An 18,729-nucleotide genomic window follows, 5' to 3' on the forward strand; every position below is an offset into this window, starting at 1 on the left:
AAAGTTGAGCTTCCTGTGAAGCAAATCGTCTCAGGCCAAACGATCAAAGTGAGCGGTACATTGGCGAACCCGCAAAGTCTGGATTATTATTACCAATTCGCACGAGTAGAGGAGTTAGTTGGGCCAAAAGAAAAACTCTAGAGCTAGAAGTGAGTTAGACAGGTGAACCAAGATGTGTCTATTTGTCCAGATCTACAATTCCTTCTGTATTCTATATCCTCACATGCCCCTTTGCTTTTTGTTATGTGCCAATCTTAAGTACATTTAGTTATCGTCCCTCCTGGCTAGATTAGAGTGAAGCTTATGTTGCTTCATTAGTGAGATGGAAATTAGACCAACCACAGACAGCCCTATGATGGTTACCCATACGCCCCTGAATGCCTCCATGAAAGAAGCGATGACTCCTTCCTTCCATCCATCTGGCAGGTGCTTCAGCTCACTTAGATCATCCCGGATCCTGGAAATTTCCTCCGCAGCACCAGGCAATGATCCGAAGCGGTCATTTAATCGATTGTTCAGAATGTTTTGGTACACGGTAGACGCAACGGTAACACCGACAGTGGCTCCGACTGATCGGAAAGCGTAGGTAGCACTCGTAATGACAGCCTGCTGGGAATGATCCACAGAGGCGATGCATGCAAGCATTGTTACAGTCAACATGCCTCCATAGCCGCTACCACAGAGCAGGAACGAGAGGAACGGAACCCACTCTGGCGAGTTCTCGTCCAAGGTCGAAACGACGATAGCACCAGCAAGGAAGCAGACCATGACGAAGGTGCCCAGGCGAACATACCGCCCCGTCCGCTTCATGACATATCCACTGCCAAAGGATGCAAAAGAGACGCCGAAGAAGGGTAGAGCGATGCGCATTCCAGCCTCGGTGGCGGAAAATCCGCGGACCTGGAGGTAGAGCGGAACGTAGAAAACACCAATGATGTTGGCCATTGTAATAACAAGATTTGTCAAGCAGGCCATGAATACCGTCCGCGTGACGAGTAGACGAACCGGGATGATAGGCTGCTTCGACCGGGCCTCCCAGATGACGAAACCAACAAGAAGAACGAAGGACAATGGCAGTGTGGTGAGTACGAGGGGGTGTGTCCAGGGTACCAGGTTGCCTCCAGCGTTGAGGCCGAGTAGAAGGACCACGAGGAACGCCACGGTAAGGAAGGCACCGGTGAAGTCGATTCTCGTCAGATACGATTTGTTTGACGTTTTAGGTGGGACCTTGACGAGGAAGAACACGAGGAGTCCAGAGACGATGATAACAGGCACCTGCACCAGGAATGCAAGTCTCCATCCCAAGCGCGTATGATCATTGATAAAGCCGCCGAAGACTCCGCCGACCATGGCTCCAGTACCGTAGCAAATGTTGCCAACTCCTTGAACCACGCCACGCTTTCGCAGTGGCACGAGATCAGAGCCTAGGAAAGTCGAAATCGACATGAGCCCTCCTCCACCAATGCCAGCCACGACTCGGCCGAGGATCATGACACCGTCGGTTTGCGCAAGTCCGCAAATCAGGTTTCCCGCAGCGAAGAAGATGTTGCTGAAGACAAGGCCGGGACCCCGGCCGAAGATGTCAGTCAGACGCCCAGAGATAGGCTGGCAGGCGGCATTGGCGATAAGGTACGCCGTCGCCAGCCATGACATCAAACTGAGCGACTTGAACTCGCTCGAGATGGGCGCCGACAGAGTGGCGATGATGGTAGAGTCAACAGCACCAAGGAAGACGCCAATCCAGGAGGCACTCAAAGTGAGCCAGAGTTTCCATCCGGTCACCTCGTCGGCGAGGATCGTGTGCTCCTCATCCTGGACCGCGGAGGTGCCGTTCTGCTGTGCCTCCGCACTGTCGCCGTTTGCCGGCTTCGGTTGGCCGTTCAGCAGCGGCGTCCTCTCATCCTGGAACTCCTGTGCCACGCGGAGGGCATCCGCCTGCCGCGGATCGACAATCTCGTCTTGCGGTCCGCTTGAAACCATCTTGCTACCAATTTCCCCGCGGAGCCAGACGATAACTCTTGAAAGCGGTCGTGCAGGTGGGTGAGTCAAACTCCGCTTGTGTTTCAATTGGCTAGCTCCTCCCAGCTGTCCACCAAAGAAGCCCTGAAGAAGATGCGTCGCGGCTGCTCGTGCGCAAGGCTGTTCTTGGAGTCTTTATAGTTTAGGGATTAGAAAATTGTGACTGGTCTAATTATTGCGCCATAATTTTGTCGTACGGTAGGTAGCACGGTAGCGTAGATAAGAGGAGAATTCGGCGATCAATAGCGAGTACCGATCCGACTTCGGGCTTTCCGGGTTCGTCTTAGACAGACGCGACCACATGGCTCCTCCGCGCTGATCTCCGCCGGTGCCAGCCGAAGCTCATTAGTCGATATTCACTATGCCACTAAGAGAGCATCGCATCGTCCGTCCAGGCAACTCGGTCTACTGCGGTAAGCATCTTATAGGAACGTCAGCTTATAAGATTGGCTCAAGAGCCTCAATCAGGTGGTTCCGAGTGCTCTCGCATCTCGATAGCCTCATCAAGACACGTAAATGGAGAGATGTAAACATTAGGTTACGTTGTCTCATTTGCCGTTGTCTTCACGTCGCAAGTGCATTGCGCGCTACTATCTACTTATACAATTCTGCTTTTCCGAGCGTGCCTCGCCCTGTACCTGCTTCCCTGTCATGGCCACATTGCATGTAGCTCTGATGCATCATACCGATCCTGACGCCGAAAATGCATATGTTACGATCCTCGAGATACCTGTGCAACTCCCTGAATAACCGGCATTCAATCATCATCAGTCATTTCCATCATGCTGCTCTCGCCTTTGTCGCCAACACCGCGACCCAGTGGGTGGCCTTCCGGAGCCGCAGGCTCCTTGCCTTTTCCCTGAGGCTTCGGGCCGTTAAGCTTGCTTGTCAGCTTCACCTTGGCATTAAGCTTGCGCTGGTTCAGCTCCTTCTCAAATGCAGCTTCCGTCTCGTCGTCAATCTCACCGATGATCCGTCCAGAGCTCTCGTCGAGGGCCTTGTTCAAGAGCTCTGTGGCAATTGGATCCTGTGGGTGAATCGCAAGTGCCTCATGCAAGACATTGACTGCCTCCTCGGGTCTTCTGAGCTCGAGGTAAATCAGACCCTTGGCGCAGAAAACGGCAGGATCCTTTCCACCCTCGCGTAGCACCTCATCGAACTCCTGTAGAGCTTGCTTAAACATCCGCAGTCGTCGGTATGCATGTCCGAGGTTGGTTCGAGCCGCCATCCAGGCCTGTGAGTCGCTGTCGATCTCCTCGGCGACCTCGAGCGCCTTGCTGAACATGGCTACGGCATCCCTGGTGCGGTCTTGATGGTAAAAGACGATACCCATCTCATTGAGGAGTAGGGGATCGGTTTTGCATAGACTGTAGGCTGTCTTGAGAAACTCCTCCGCGACGGACATGTTGTTCATTGCATGATTCTGCATGCCCAAGAACACTTGCGGCAGATGAGTGCCCATGAACAGTCGTGCTGCAGTAGAATAGGCAGAGATGGCCTGATCGTGCTCACCCTCTGCGGCGAAGGTATGAGCGAAGCCGATCCAGGCTGGCGCAAAGTGTGCGTCCATCATGCTGGCTTTGCTGAAGTAGCGTCGTGCCTCGGCGATCTTATCAATGAGGTAGTAGTATGTGCCGACCGCCAGCCAAGTGCACGGCTCTTCAGGATGGCTCTCAGCTAGCTCGTGTGCGATGAGGAAAAGTAGGTTCTTCTCCTTCAGCTCATACAAGCATCCCAGATGGATGGGGTAGATACCGAAGTTGTACTTGTCCTCTGACAAGATGGCAGTTGTGATGTCCAATGCCTGTTTGAATCTGGACTGGGTGAAGAAAAGCTCGGCGCGAGCAAGTAGCAGGTCTGGGTTGTCTTTCAGATTGTAGTGAGTAGCAAGGCTCTCACAAGCTGTGTTGAAGGCACCCTGGTTTTGGTACTTGTTCAATCGAGTGCTGTAGAGCATGTGAACGTAGTCGGACACCTCCTGCTTCGCACTGGAGTCGCCATCAACGTGAATTGCCTCGAAGTCCAGAGACTCCAGAAACTCCCATTCCTCCTCAGCAGATAGCAGCTTGTTCTTAGTGAGCTGGTTGAAAGCCTCGAAGCACTGAACGTCAATGCGCACAGCATCCTTGTAGCACTCTTTGGCTCGATCGAAGGCATTCTGCTTGGCATAGCAGATGCCCCGCAAGTAGCACATGCCTGCCTCATAGCGTCTGTTATTCGCCTCTTCGTCGACATCGGCATCACGGGAACCCTTAGATCCAGATGCCTTGCCTTGCTCAGCAGCCCGTGAGGAGCTCGGCTGGGCCTTGCGCTTGTTGGCATCCTTGGACTTGATGAGGTAGGTGGGGTTGCGCTCTCCCAATACATCGAGAGCCTCCTCGAATCGTGACTGCTTGACCAGACAATGGCCAGCTAGGTATCGGCACGAGGGGTTACGTCTGATGAGATCGCGATTCTCGAGGAATTTCTGTGCTCTGGTGTAGTTACCGGCGGCGAAGTGGACTTGCGCCAGCCAGAAAGCGTCGTAATCGTCGTCTGTAGAAGGCAGGAATTGTCAGCACAATCTCAGATCCAGATCTAACACTAATAGAGGAAAAAAGAAAACAGACTTGTGAGGGCCAGCAGCTTGTCGCCGATGAAGATGGCAGAATCGTACTGGGCCTTGTTCAGAGCATCCTGGCGCCAGTCGCGCAGGAACTGCTCCATCTTTGTGTTGTCTTCCTCGCTTTCTGTAGACATGCTGGGCAGTGCATTCGGAAGTCTTCACCAGCAGTAAACAGAAGCAGGACTGGAGATCTCTGGACCGGCCAGTCGAAGGTGTGGGTGGAAGAAAAGAGCTCGTGGTTTGAAGTGAGTTCGTCGTGACGCGTTTTGTCTGGTCTCGGTGAGCAACTGTGAACCCGATTAAACAATTAAAAACCCCCACAAAAGCTCCTTATCGTTATCAGCGCGACACCTGCCCGCCAGCTGCCCTGTCCACCTAACTTCAGCCCTGTAGCCCCATCCTTCTAGTGGCACCGCCCACTTCAGCACTTCAGCTCCTCCCAAGTTGTGGATTTTGTTGTCGCTGGTCAGTCGTGAATCCTTGTAAACTTGATCAGTGGTCCTTTCATGAGGGCCTCAAGCTCGGTCAACATGGCAAGGTGACTTTTCACCATCGCCAAATAGGATGATCTTTCTTGTTTCATCAGAACAGACTATAGATGAGGCCCAGAATACAACAACTATTGATGCTAAAGTTTGACCAAATGCTAAGCTAGGCAGCATAGCCACCCCTGACAAAGGCTTCCTTCAATTGACTCAGGCCGACACACATCATGAGAGTTGGTATGGAAGACGGTGGCTCACCAGATGATGAAGGGGCTTGTTCACCCCGAGATTCCCTGTGAGGTTTAATTTCTGCAAGGATAGCCAAATTCGCTTCCTTGACTGTTGCAATTGCTGGTTCCTCTTCCCGATTGACTCATGTTGGGGTGAGGCCAAACAGTCCCGTTTGGGATGAGGCTGTGGGCACCATCAAAACGCCATGGACTGCTAGAGTATATATATGGCTGCAAATACATAACATATATATAATTCCTTCAACAATCCCTTCAGCTCTTCTGCTTGCTTTTATTCCCCATCGCGATTCTTTGTTGAGTTTCTCGTTCCCTCTTGCTTAGTTTGTTCCTACAACCTCATCTCTTCAAGCACCAAACTTGACGTTATCAGCAAGCAACTCTACGCAATGGCATCCTCCGAAATTCTCTCACAGACGCTCTTTTCCATCACTAGTATCAAGCTTGAGCAGTTGAACAAACAGAGGAATGCCTACGAATCTGGCAAGCGCTCTCTCCTGGAAGATGCCGCCTACGAGACGGACAACAAGAAACGGGCCAAGGTACTCTTGGAGGGAGCTGAAAAGCTCCCCTCAATGACACGTATAATCTGTGATCCTCTGGTGTCCGTTGAAAACTTCAAGCGTTTTGTTCAGCAGGCACAGTACGACCCGTCTGTCTCCGATCACTTCATCCAGGACTATGAGGAAACTCTGCGGAACGAGCTCCAAGTGCAGTCCAACAAGTACGAGTTTGCCTCTCTCTATGGCAGACTTGTCAATGAGTGGATCGCTGTGGGCAAGGAGGAACGTGATGCAGCAAGCGATTACCTGCCAGTCGGCCGCAAGGAAAGCCATGAGCAGCGGGCAACATGGGAAGAGTACGTCTTCAGGGCCAAGGTGACCGACATGGATGCCATCAAGGCTTATCTGGATGATGTTTTCACCTCCGAGAAAGCCGTCAAGAAAGCTCTGGAGTCGCTTCGAAAGAAGCTGGAAGCTTTTCAGAAGCATTGGGACAGCCAGACACACTTCACCGAGCAGACACTTTCGACCTGCATCAAGGGCATGCTGCGAAGTGATGTTCTCACGGATAGCAAGCGAGCTACTCTGAAAGACTTCCTTGGAAACTCGGTGGTACTTTCGGAGATTGCAGACGTCCTGAACATGCGCATGTCCACTCGGAAGACCTGGGTTTGGGAAAGTGATCTGATCATCGACCAGCGTCGGAACCTCAACGGTCGCTACCGCTTCTATCCGGAAGAGGATCTGCTGCAGTCTGTGTTTCTTCATTATATCGGGATGCAATGGGCGGTCACCATTCGGAAAGATCTCGGTTCCCTCTTCAGCTCAGCAGGTGTCCTGGATGTGTGGAAGTCAGATACAAAACCTATCAGCAAGGAGGACTTACGACGTCGCGATTTCTTCCTCAATGAGTTGGAGACATCTGGCCCAGGTGTAGAAGGGAGTGTGCAGCAGAGAAGAGCGAGACATTACGACGAAGAGATCTTCCTGGATCAGCTGCCAAAGCATATTGCTGAGCAGCGTGGTGGATACGGGGATGACCACAGCAAAGAGGAGGACACCCGCAAGAGCCACATTGATGTGACGCAGAACTTGCTTCATATGATCAAGACGGAGATCATCTTGGGGACAAGACTGAGTAATGGGTTAACTGTAATCCGTTCTGATTTCAAGTGGTTCGGGCCAAGCATCCCTCATACCTCGATTTTTGCGGTACTCGATTACTTCGGTGTCAACGACGAGTGGATCGAGTTCTTCAGGAAAGTCCTCGAAGCTCCCCTCCGGTTCAAGCAGGATCCAGCGAGTGCTCCCGCTCAGATTCGGAGGCGAGGGACTCCCCTAAGCACCCCGCTAGCTGATTTCTTTGGCGAGACGCTGCTATTCTGCGTTGATTTCGCCGTCAACCAGAAGGCGGATGGGCTTCGGCTCTACAGGCTACACGATGATATGTGGCTTTGGGGTAACGCCGATGCCTGCGTCAAGGGCTGGAAGGCGATGACAAAGTTTGCAAATGTTGTGGGCCTGGACTTCAACCTCGAAAAGACTGGCTGCGCGCGGATTTTGAGAAATGGCCGCGACACCGGCAAGGTGCCAACCGGGCTGCCGAAAGGCGACGTCACCTGGGGGTTTCTAAAGCTGGACCCGGTCACAGGCCGTTTCTTGCTCAACCAGGCAGACATCGACAAACACATCGAGGAACTGCGTCTGCAACTAAACGCTTGCAAGAGCGTGTTTGACTGGACCCAGGCGTGGAATATCTACGGCGCGACCTTTTTCACCAATAACTTTGGCAAGCCCGCCAACTGCTACTCTCGCGCGCATGTCGACTCGATGCTGGCGACATTCCAGCGCATTCAGCAGCGTCTATTCCCAGACACTCCCGGCGGCGTCGGTGAACATCTGAAGAGGATGATCGCTGATCGCTTTGGGATTCCCGTTGGTGACATCCCGGACGGATACTTGTACTTCCCTATTTCGCTGGGAGGACTCGGTCTGAAGAACCCCTTCATCAAACTGTACCTGATCCGAGATCAAGTTGCAGAGAATCCGGACGAGTTCATTGACGAGTTTCTTGAATGGGAAGAGCAGTGGTATCAGAAAGCTAAGAAGCGCTACGAGCGAGAGCGAGAGACTCCCCGCCATCAGGCGCGCCTGCACAGGGAGGAATGGCACGACCTGAAAGATGCGCCTTTCATGAGCCTGGAGGAGTATCGACGATATCGGGAGCGGACGAGCACCAACTTCGGCCACTCAGTGTTTGAGAAGCTGATGGAGGAGCCGGACGCGTTAGATGTGGAGCTCAAGGGTGAGGTCAAGGCGATTCTGAACTGGTCAGAGTGGCGTGAGCTCACCAGCTATGATAAGTGGGTGGTGCAGCTCTTCCATAAGGATATGATTGCGAGGTTCGGTGGGCTTAATATCGTGGAAAAGGGGCTGCTTCCTATGGGGTTAATGTCCATGCTGAGGCAGAGCAAGTTCAGGTGGCAAGGCTGAAGTTGATAAGTGATGTTTGAGAGTGATACCCTAGACTGTCTATAACAATATCAAGATGTTCTACACTTTTCATCGTTTCTCAAGATCTGCTCCTCCGCTAAGCTAATAAAGGTTCATTCAGCAAGGGTACGACTACCTGCTCTCAATATTGAGTATCTTTACCCTTCAAGAACAATGTTCATCACCCCAGCGGAGGAGTATTGCGAGGAATATTGAAAGGAAAATTGTGAAAAGAACTATTATCCCTTAAACTTATAGCACTGAAGCATAATCCCAATCAGAGACTGCCAATCTAGCAATTGAAGTAGTTCGTCATGGAATGGGCAATTTTAGGTGTTTAAAGAACGCCGTACCTCCCACCACTTTCCCACCATGTCAATGTAGAACTTGGAGTAAGCACTGGTATCTCCCTCGTCATCTACCTTCCCATCCGGAAAGTGCCACGGCTTGTCTTTGCCAATGAAATGTAATATCTTGTGCTCGTCTTTATAACGATGCACGGCAGAAATGTACATTCGGTAAACTTTGTGCATTTCCATGTTGTAGGTGAAACTCAGGCGATACCAATTTCTCGAGCTAGGTTTATTGCCCGGTGTCTTCGTCGCGTCCAGGTCACACTTCTTATGTAGCAGCTCCTTCACAGGGTGACCGCGCGTACCGTCTCCGAAGAACACGTTCAGCAATCCCTGATCACCGCCGTCAAAGGACTCATGATATTTTGCAAAGTCCAACAAGTCCGTGTACGTCTGCTCGTCTGGCGTGATTAACATGACGCCCGCGTTGAAGCAGTCGGGGAAGCCGAGCTCCGGAGCCGCCGCGAACGTTACGGACTCAGGAAGGTCGAAAAGGTGGTCGACATTGGCTAGTAATAGAGTGTCGGCATCTAGGTACAGTACGCGGGAATACGCCAGTGACCAAAAATGCAGCTTCGTTAGAGTCGCGTGCAGGTCGGGCCGCCCGATCAGAGCTAGATTGGCAGCTGAGACCCCTGACAGGGGTGCCACGGGCAGTACGTCGTCGAAGAGGGTTCGCAGGCGGGCTCTTGACGGCTCGGATACTGAATCCGGGGTGACCAGTGCCACGAGAGGGTGTGTTGTGTTTGTGTTGCGGAGAGATTGGGCTAGAGTCAGAGCGGCTATTCAGGGGTAAGATGTCAGTCAGATCGTCGGTTATCATTGCTTAAGGTAGTATCCATACCGTCAACGTAACCATCGTTGGTCAGAAGCTGTGATACTGGTCAGCGCATACTTGAATCTTTCTCATGGTGGTCTTGGGCTACGAACTGTTGCATACGCAACGGACTTAACCGGTTCGGTGGTCATACTGCCCATTGTAATATCCGACAAACTTGGTCGATATGGGACACAGAGGTTAGCAGAAGAGAATTTCAGGAACTCAATAAGATTGTAACCGCTTCATTTCTACCTAGGCTATACAGATCGAACAAAGACTACCTAGTATATATCAACCCGCCGAGCCTCGCCGAGCCATTTACATGCCAGCGAAAGTCTGATAATAGAAATGACACTGGCATCAATGATTTCAGGGGGTGAATATGGCCCCCAACGAGCCAAGTCTCACCGCAAACAAGGCTGGGTGACGTTGCACGAGGTCCTGGACTACTGGACATCGAAACTTAAATCTTACTCCAAGGCCACTAGTATACATTGGAGGCAGGTCTGCGAGCGTATCCAGCGTATCCGGCCAGATAGAAATCCTTCGATGTAGCTAGGCCCCAAGATGGCCGTGATCTCTGCGATAACCCGGCAGATGGCACACACGATGATTGGGTAATGGATACGCAAACCTTACGAGCAAGCAACTAAAAACCAAATGTTTGATAGCTCATGGAGGGGCGGGGCGGCTTCACTGGACTATTTCCACGGAGTCCAGCAGGGATAGGGCTGCGGTCTTTGTCAGACATGCCTGAGTGCCTGACAGATCATCGAATAAAATTAAGCAGCTGGATAAGAGGGTAGAGAAAGGAGCAGGTCAGTTGTGATACGGACAGCGATGGAATCTTCATATCCTTGAAAGACAGACTCTAGCTAGACTTCTAGCGTTTACTCGCAGAGAAAGTTCAAAGGCGTCCCCTGGCATGACTCCATGAAGGGAAGTTGCTCCGGATGTCGACACGAACATGTCCGGTATAAAATGTGTCGCTGCGCCTCGCCGCCTCTAATCGGGACAAAGAGAGGACGTCAATGAACGCCGGATGCAAGCCACTACCCGAGCTTGAAATCCTTCGAGGCGGCAGCTGAACAGTAAGCGAAACCCGCCGGCCGTGCCACCGACATGTTCAATTAAACGGCAGAAACCGTAGGAATATCGGCGGCGCAACGATATTGATCCGATTGAAAGCCGTTGGAAAACGGAGATGGAGTTGGAGCGTCGTTTTCTCTTCCTCAAGAGCCGCAAAGGAATAAGGAAAGCGCCTGAAGGATTGATGACTTCATCAGCGACAGCGGTCCGGTGCTTAATTAAGCCACTTTTCGGTTCCCAGGCTCTCGAGCCACTAATGGGTTGCATCCAACCGTGAACTCGGGCCATTGTCTGAGATATAAACTCTCTCACCCGGTTCTCGCTGGTCGCTACCGAGGCCCCAGCCAATCCCTTGATTGTCCGCGTCTCCGCCTTCATTGTTTATTTCCAACACGCCGGATTCAGGGAGCCGTCTCATTTGCATCCTGTGGTTGCAGCGGCAGTCCAGCGCCGGGGGTTGGCAGGCGATCGGTTCTGTAAACTGGTTCTGCGGCACTCTTCAGATTGCGGGGACAGCCAAATTCATATATCGGATGCTAGGCATCCTAGCTCTACCACTTCATCCCGATCACCACGCCTCCCATCAGGATATTACTCGTCATGCGTTTTCGGGTAGTCGGCCAGGTTACGGGCGTTGCCGCCTGGAAGCCTCGTTCCCTTGCCGTTGTCTTGGTCTGTTACAGAACCAGAGACACTGAGATCATGGGTTGATGAAGAATGACGACAGCCGCAAAAGGGTCTTCCAGGGGCTATCTAGTGATTACCCGATGGTGAATTCCCAGTATATAAGAATCAAGCAGCGGAGCCAAGAGATCTAGAGAAGTCTAACGGTATCTATCGAGAAGCTTAAGTTCTCCTTCATTCCTTTCTTGTTCGCAAAATCACAATGAAGTTCATTGGTGTACTTGCCGTAGCTGCGGCCCCCGTCATTGCTCTGAGTGGCCAGGCTACTACCACTGTAAGCCATGTGTTCTCATACTGACGTTGGCAAGGGTTCCACTGACATATTCGAAGCGATACTACGATGGACAGATGGGTGCTTGTGGCTGCGGAACCGGTGACAGCAGTCCTTTTTCATGGCAGCAAGGCATCTCATCAGGCGTCTACACTGCTGCTGCTTCCCAGGCCATCTTCGGCTCCGATGGCAGCACCTGGTGCGGCTCTGGCTGTGGCAAGTGCTATAAGCTGACTTCGACTGGCAATGCCCCTTGCAGCGGCTGCGGAACTGGCGGCGCCTCGGGGCAAAGCATTATCGTGATGGTGACTAACCTATGTCCTTACAATGGCAACCAGCAGTGGTGCCCGAACCCAGGGTGAGTCGTTGCCTCCTAGCTTTAGTTCACACATTGTGACTTAACATCGATTTCACCTACAGGAGCACGAATCAATACGGCTTCAGCTATCATTTCGACATTATGGCGTCTAGCCCTGTCCTTGGAGACAACCCGGTTGTCAACTTCGAAGAAGTCTCTTGCCCTAGCCAGGCGTCGTCTGACTACAGTCAGTGTCAATGCGCGAAATGAAAATGCTTTCATCAATTCAAGAAAGCATCTTAATCTCTGCTTCGTTACTTTACATTCTCGATTCCTTGGTAGTTTGGGTTGAATTGGCACTCGTCAAAAGGGCCTGTATATATCACAAATATTGAAAGGAGATAGCATCACTAACCATGGTCTGAATATCCAACAAGTGTATGTTTTCTATAGTTACATCTGAAGAAAGGCTGGGACAGCTCTAAGATCCCATCTACCTTCGTGGCAGAACAACTCATTCCGCTAGACTAGCTTCCAGACACCATCCTTGGACTCGATCTTGATCTCCCTGTTCTCATCTATACTCCTCCGGCCAGCCTCCAAGATCGCCGTCGTAGCAATGGTGTTCTTGAGCGTGGGCAGACCCTTCGCATCCAGGTCCTCGGGCTTCAGCTTGCCAGAGTTGACGGCGCGGCAGCCGTCCACGAACTTCTCCATGGAGATGTAGCCATAGCCGGTCTGGCCGCTGAAGTTGCCATCCTCGTCGGGCGCGTAGCGCATGTAGAAGGGGTTGTACCACATCAGCTGGCCGACCGAGTCGTCGGCGACATCGTAGCCGCGCTTGGCCTGGTCGATGCGGATCTCGCCGTTGGCGGCCAGGTAGTGGAAGTACTGGTTGGAGTGAACGCCGGCCTTCTGGGGCGCCGTCCACGAGGCCGTGTAGACGCCCGTCGCGCGCTTCCCCGGCTCGCCGGCCTTCTCCCAGTGCACGAGCAGCGAGATGGTGTCCTCGGTCGCCTCGTTGCAGCCCAGACTCGTGGCGACGCCCTTGGACGCCGAGGCGGACACCTTGACGGGCACGTAGCCTAGCTGGGAGACCATCGAGTCGCAAATATCGACGTGGTGACTGTTTAGGTAGTAGGAAATGTCTGAGTCGACACCGGCCCAGGCCTTGAAGGTCTCGAGCTGGGACTTGGGCTGAGACATGTAGCTGTAGAAATAGTTGAAGTCGCCCAGCTTCTGGGCCTTGAACCTGGCATCTGAGTAGGCAGGATCGAAGCGCTTGTGGTGCTCAATGTAAACGTAGACATTGTGCTTCTTGGCTGCTTCAATGAGCTTCACGTGGTGCTCCAGCTCCTTGACAGCCGGCTTCGTGATCATTACATGGATGCCCCTCTCGATGGCATATAGGGCAATAGGATAGTGGGTAGTGTCAGGGGTAAAGATGGTGATGGCGTCGCCGGCCTTAAGGGCGTCAATGGCGGTCTTGTATGCCTCTGGGTCCGACGCATCATTCGCCGGGAACGACTCAAACGAGGTATCCAGGTTGTTGTAGACCTGGGTGATATTCTTGTGTAGATGCTCCCCTGTCATATGGTGTTAGTCCTGGAAGCCTTGCGCCTCACGTCACAGATACAACTCACGAATGGCGGGAAACTTCTTTCCGCTGACGCCGACCATGGACAGCTTGTCGACCTTGCCTCGCCGGCGCAGATCGAACATGGACAGGCCAACAACGCCGACTTTCTTGTCCGAGCCGGAAGCCCCACCACCGACAAAACCGGTGGTGTACTCGCCGGTGCCCACCTGTGAATATTGGTCAGAATATGTGGTTCTAGTGTCAATTGAGAGGACAAGAGATCTCACCATCAAAACATTGAGAGGCTCCATTGTGATTGGGACCGTCGGTAGTGACTTCTCGGTGGTCATTCGGTGTGGCGTACCCAGATAGCTATGGGATTAGTGTATTTATTGAGCTCTTCGAGGCGGAATTGGGCCAGTTGAGGCAACTGCAAGGTCAACACTTCAGTCGCACAGGAACTCGAACAAAAGATCTCTTCAACTTTTGCTCTACGACTCTACGAGCAGCTCGGCCAGGAGGAGAGATATTATACCTCTCACACGGCTGCAAGATTGCGTACAAGCAAAGAAAGCTCAAGGGTGGTAATGCCCCGGTCTGAGCTTGGGCGGGAAGGCTGGTGCTTGGTCCACGGAAAAATTGAGGGGCACGCATGGAGGAATGGAGGGGTAAAAGCGATTTGGAGATGCGACACCGTCAGATTGGGCGGGCGGATGGGCACCGGTACGCGGGCTGGATGCATACATAGTATCTTCCATGTAAAAATGAACAAGACGGTTTCGGTCTGAAGAGTCTAGACAAGCATCTTAGCCTCTGATTGCGAGTGATTCCGCAATGATATCCATCGCTGCTCTGCGAAGTTCTGGAAACGCTAGATCTGCTAATGAAGAGATCAATACCTGGTATTTTTCGGTTGGCAGGCCTGGAAGCTTGACCAAAAATGAAACTTTCAAGATGACCAAATTGAGCCTGGGATGAATATTTCATGACAATTATCAGTGGACTTGGCAGTGTAACAATGTCTGCAGAGTCAACCTGGGATGCGTATGCGCACATTCACAGCCTGGTATTTGGTACAGTGCCCACTCGGTCCACTGGTCAAGGAAGTTCTGGACTCATATCCAGCTTCACGTCAATGATTTAGAAGGGGGATCTGACGGGACGTTCACCTCTCGTCCTCCATCTCATATATTTACTTATCGTGTTGTCACAAAAGGTGGGATGATGAAAAAAGGGCGCCGGACTATGTCCCGGGCCAAAATCCGACCGACGAGGGTCGCCCTTTCCACGATAGCAGACAGCGAGTGTTCCTGCCCCACCCCCACGTTGTTTGAACCTGGGATGCCTGCCCCGCGTTGCAGCTGCTCTGGACATGGGCTCTACAGGTTTCACAGCAGCTATTCTATCCAATTCTGAGCAGCATCTCTTCACCATATATTGCATCCCCAAGATATCATCTTTCCATCTCGAGTCTGTGCCATTGAAATCGTCGCCATCATCCAGAGCCTCTTCAGTTCCTCCTTAGGCGTCCTCAGAGAGTCGTGTGAGACCATCCGACGGCACCAGGGGAGATGCCCACAGGCTAAAATCACCGGACGCATCGAAAAGACGGGGTGCAGCCCACCTTGCGGCGCCAAGCATGGCCTCTGCTGCAGAGCCGGACCACCAACATCCACTCTGAAATCCACCGACTAACCCGACGTCAAAACTGCATGGGCGAGCACCAGTCCCACGATCCTGAGGCGGCTTGCTCTTCATTGGTGGAAGAATTTCCGGGCAATTTCCCGTCGACTCGAGAGACCTCTCTAGGGGCAGACGTTCGCCGTCCAGAACATCACGAATCTCTGCCATGGATGGAATCGCGCAACGCCCAAGGAAACCAGATCTACCAAGCATCACGCCTGTCCCGAGTCCGGGCACCGACACCGGTCGTGGATACGGAGGCGTATCGCTTCTAGTGAGCCTGGTGACTGCGAGATGAGCCCGTGCTGCCCGTATCCACCACGAAGCCACTATTCAACACACAAGGGCCACAGGAACAGGAGCTTTGTCTCTTAGCACGAACGCCCCACGCTTACACTGGCAACTATCGCCGGCTCTGTCCCCAGCTCGATTGACCCGAAGGCTGCATTCTGCGGTCCCACCGCCTTCCCTCTTGCAAGACTCCCCCGCCTTTCTGCCGTCTCCCATGCTCTCCCCTCATCATCATCATCATCATCCACCTCCTCCATTCAGTGCATGGGAAACAGGATCATAATGAGGACGGTAACTTCCCGTATGCGCTAATATACGGAACCCAGATGCAAGACCTTCTGGATCACGGAAAAGACCTACCTAGCTAGCATGGCTGGCGGCGGGCTTTACCTGTTCCTTCAATGGCCCCTTGCTACCCTACTTACAGCACCGCCAAATCATGGTCTCGAGAAGACGACTTGTGCATACACCCATGTTGTCCTCCCCCAATGATATCTTTGTCATTTCTCTGTGCCGAATAAATAGTCCTGTGGCTACCATCTACTGCTCCCGATTCACTCTCCTGCAGAACATCGGTCCCATGGACACGTTCAGCACGCGGCACCGGTCATGGCCGACCTGACTGAATAAGTCCCGTCCGTCTTCTCGCAGGCCGCCCGGAGCACAGCCTACGTTGTGCGAGGGTATTCTCGCTACAAAGCGCAAGTATCATGTTTTCTAATTTCATATACGTTTCTGTAATAAACCCTTCCCATTGCCTAGGCGTCATTCCTCAGGCACGGATCACTCTGGCTTTCGTCTGCTAAATTTGGCTGGTCAAGCGAGCTCTTCCTTTGCTTTTACGGAGATCGGTCAGCTGTACCGGGAATGTTTCTGTTCTAGGCTTTTCTTCAGACATGCGCGTGTGCGTTATTTCTTGCTTTCTATTTTCCATATATTACTCCGATATAGCTTACATACAGGCTGCCACTCGTCAAGGATGGCACGCAGTGGTGTCTAGATAAGTTGGGGCCCCTCTCTATTGCTATTTTTTAGTCAAGTCTTGACTTCCCAATCCTTCCCAGGGCCCATTCTTAGCCTCCTGGGTCCGGCACTCTCCCTGTTCCCAAAAGTTTAAGCTGCCGCAAGTGCGGTGCCTCTCTCGGACCAATGTCTTCACGAGGCAACCTGCTGAGCAAGTCCAACATTTATTTCTGACTTGATTCCGCCCCCCGCAACCGGCCTTCAAACCATTAGGTCATGAAAAACCCCGTCCTTCGCCTCAGACCGGCCCTTTCCTTGATATATAACACGTCGTCTGCTCCCAGTCGCGTCTGGTGCTTACCTCTTTTGTCCCATTCCTCGTATTCATCCCCCCCTCCTGTCGTTGCTCTTCAACCACGACTCCTTCCATCTTATAGAATCTCTTTTTTCTCTCGTCAACTACACAGAAACATCATGACCGCTGCCAACGGAGCTACTGCCAATGGGCACACGACCTCTCGGCGTTCGCTACCATGCGGTATCTACGCCCCAACAATGACCTTCTTTGATCCAGAGACTGAAGAGCTCGATATTCCGGTCATCAAGAAGCATGCTGTTCGTCTGGTCCGTGATGGCCTAGCAGGTCTGGTCACCATGGGTTCCAATGGCGAGGCGGCACATTGCACACGGGAGGAGAAGGCAGCTGTCACCCAGGCTACTCGAGAAGCTCTGGACGAAGCTGGGTTCAAGGACACTCCAGTCATTGTTGGGGCCACCGAGGGCAGTGTTAAGGGGACTATTGAGCTTTGCAAGATTGCTGAGAAGGCCGGAGGCGACTATGTTCTCCTTCTACCGCCGAGCTACTTCCGCACCTTGGTGGATGAGGACGTTATATACAATTACTTCACAGCCGTTGCTGATGGAAGCCCGCTACCCCTGATTCTATACAACTACCCGGGTGCTGTTGCCGGAATTGATATGGATTCCGACCTCCTGATCCGCCTCGCCAAGCACCCGAACATTATTGGAACCAAATTCACATGCGGCAACACTGGCAAACTCACCCGTGTAGCGTTGGCCACCAATGCCAAGACTCCTTTTTCAGAAGGATCCGGATATATGGCTTTCGGCGGTATGTGTGACTTCACAACACAGACACTCATTAGCGGCGGAAGTGGTATTATCGCTGGGGGTGCCAATGTCATGCCGAAGGTTTGTGCCCGTGTCTGGAATCTGTACGCAGAGGGCAAGAAGGATGAAGCCGAGGCTCTTCAGAAGACTCTCTCCAAGTGCGACTGGGTCTTGACAAAGGCTTCCATTGCTGGTACCAAGTCAGCAATCCAAAGCTATTTCGGCTACGGAGGCTTCCCTCGTGCACCGCTCAAGAGGCTGGACGGAGTCCGCACATCAGCCATCGCCGATGGCATCAAGGAAGTCATGGACATTGAGAAGTCACTATAGGCCTCTGATGACGTCCTTCTAAATTTGCTCAATTCGCAATTTTCCCTGGGTTACAGTCACCAGGGACGACACCATTTCGTCCCACTACAGCAGCCACCTTGGGTAGTAAGAAGTTGGCGGAACTCACTAGAGTTCACAAGAAAAAGCCAGAGAACTTGGGTTTCTGCCCAAACGTAGAGATGGAAGAAATCAAAGTAAGAAGGAGTTAGACCCACCTCAGTAGGCCTTACCGGCCACATAATGATGTATTTCAGCCATGTCTTGGCGTTTTAAGCATGCTTCATCAATCAGCCGTCACTTCCAGATCTGATTTAGAGGAGGGATTCATTCTCTCGAAAAAGGGCTCATCTACCACATGGCTGCACGAGGCAGCCTGAGTATATCAAGATATATAGATCCGATCATATGAGAATACGATATAAGTTTCATGTTGATTACTCGAGATTCTCCTGAAGCCCTGTTTGGCAACCCGGTCCGCCTGGCATATATACACATACGGAAGAGGATCCTTCTCATAACGATTCGCACAAAAGCGCCAGCTCCTTGATCGTGTAAGTGTGATCGACAATAATTCGCAACGCCCGGCTAAGATGTGGTCAGGTGTTCGAGGGGGCGCATGTGGGACTTTTTGAGCCTCCTCGAAGATCACTCGGCATATTTATGCGCGGTAAGACGCTTGGTAGATCGATCAGAGCCGCTCCCGCATTGGTCTAGCAGATCCCCGGCTCGAGAGACTACCAAGGCCACCCCCAAATGGTATGAGAAGCGCCGCCCCCGCATCCCCACGGATCCCCACGTGGCTGCACCGATGCCATATATATCCCACGCCGCGCCGCCCACGTGGAGGACGTCGGTCGGACTTGTGCTCGTTCCTCATCCATACA

The 18,729-nt window shown here is 52.4% G+C and overlaps 6 protein-coding genes across 6 annotated transcripts; 2 read left to right on the forward strand and 4 right to left on the reverse strand.

The window, feature by feature from the left end:
* Nucleotides 1-264: 264 nt before the first annotated feature.
* UCRPA7_6923 (putative multidrug resistance protein fnx1 protein) lies at nucleotides 265-1,980 on the reverse strand (the record flags this gene model as incomplete). Its single annotated transcript, XM_007919458.1, has 1 exon — nucleotides 265-1,980. One exon carries the CDS (start codon nucleotides 1,978-1,980, stop codon nucleotides 265-267), a length of 1,716 nt encoding a protein of 571 aa, XP_007917649.1.
* A 796-nt stretch (nucleotides 1,981-2,776) lies between these two features.
* On the reverse strand, nucleotides 2,777-4,758 carry UCRPA7_6924 (putative anaphase-promoting complex subunit cut9 protein; the record flags this gene model as incomplete). The annotated part of the gene is made up of 2 exons (XM_007919459.1): nucleotides 2,777-4,554; nucleotides 4,629-4,758. 2 exons carry the CDS (start codon nucleotides 4,756-4,758, stop codon nucleotides 2,777-2,779), a joined length of 1,908 nt encoding a protein of 635 aa, XP_007917650.1.
* Nucleotides 4,759-5,746: 988 nt separating this feature from the next.
* UCRPA7_6925 (hypothetical protein) lies at nucleotides 5,747-8,353 on the forward strand (the record flags this gene model as incomplete). Its single annotated transcript, XM_007919460.1, has 1 exon — nucleotides 5,747-8,353. The coding sequence occupies one exon, from the start codon at nucleotides 5,747-5,749 to the stop codon at nucleotides 8,351-8,353; it is 2,607 nt and encodes an 868-aa protein (XP_007917651.1).
* Nucleotides 8,354-8,630: 277 nt separating this feature from the next.
* UCRPA7_6926 (putative glycosyl transferase family 8 protein) lies at nucleotides 8,631-9,675 on the reverse strand (the record flags this gene model as incomplete). Its single annotated transcript, XM_007919461.1, has 4 exons — nucleotides 8,631-8,645; nucleotides 8,707-9,488; nucleotides 9,551-9,578; nucleotides 9,637-9,675. The coding sequence occupies 4 exons, from the start codon at nucleotides 9,673-9,675 to the stop codon at nucleotides 8,631-8,633; spliced, it is 864 nt and encodes a 287-aa protein (XP_007917652.1).
* A 2,715-nt stretch (nucleotides 9,676-12,390) lies between these two features.
* UCRPA7_6927 (putative d-galacturonic acid reductase protein) lies at nucleotides 12,391-13,758 on the reverse strand (the record flags this gene model as incomplete). Its single annotated transcript, XM_007919462.1, has 3 exons — nucleotides 12,391-13,454; nucleotides 13,512-13,674; nucleotides 13,735-13,758. 3 exons carry the CDS (start codon nucleotides 13,756-13,758, stop codon nucleotides 12,391-12,393), a joined length of 1,251 nt encoding a protein of 416 aa, XP_007917653.1.
* A 3,181-nt stretch (nucleotides 13,759-16,939) lies between these two features.
* Nucleotides 16,940-17,845, forward strand: UCRPA7_6928 (putative dihydrodipicolinate synthase protein; the record flags this gene model as incomplete). The annotated part of the gene is made up of 1 exon (XM_007919463.1): nucleotides 16,940-17,845. The coding sequence occupies one exon, from the start codon at nucleotides 16,940-16,942 to the stop codon at nucleotides 17,843-17,845; it is 906 nt and encodes a 301-aa protein (XP_007917654.1).
* Nucleotides 17,846-18,729: the final 884 nt, after the last annotated feature.

Source organism: Phaeoacremonium minimum, assembly GCF_000392275.1.
Source record: "Phaeoacremonium minimum UCRPA7 unplaced genomic scaffold PA7_03_scaffold_496, whole genome shotgun sequence".
NCBI lineage: Eukaryota > Fungi > Ascomycota > Sordariomycetes > Togniniales > Togniniaceae > Phaeoacremonium > Phaeoacremonium minimum.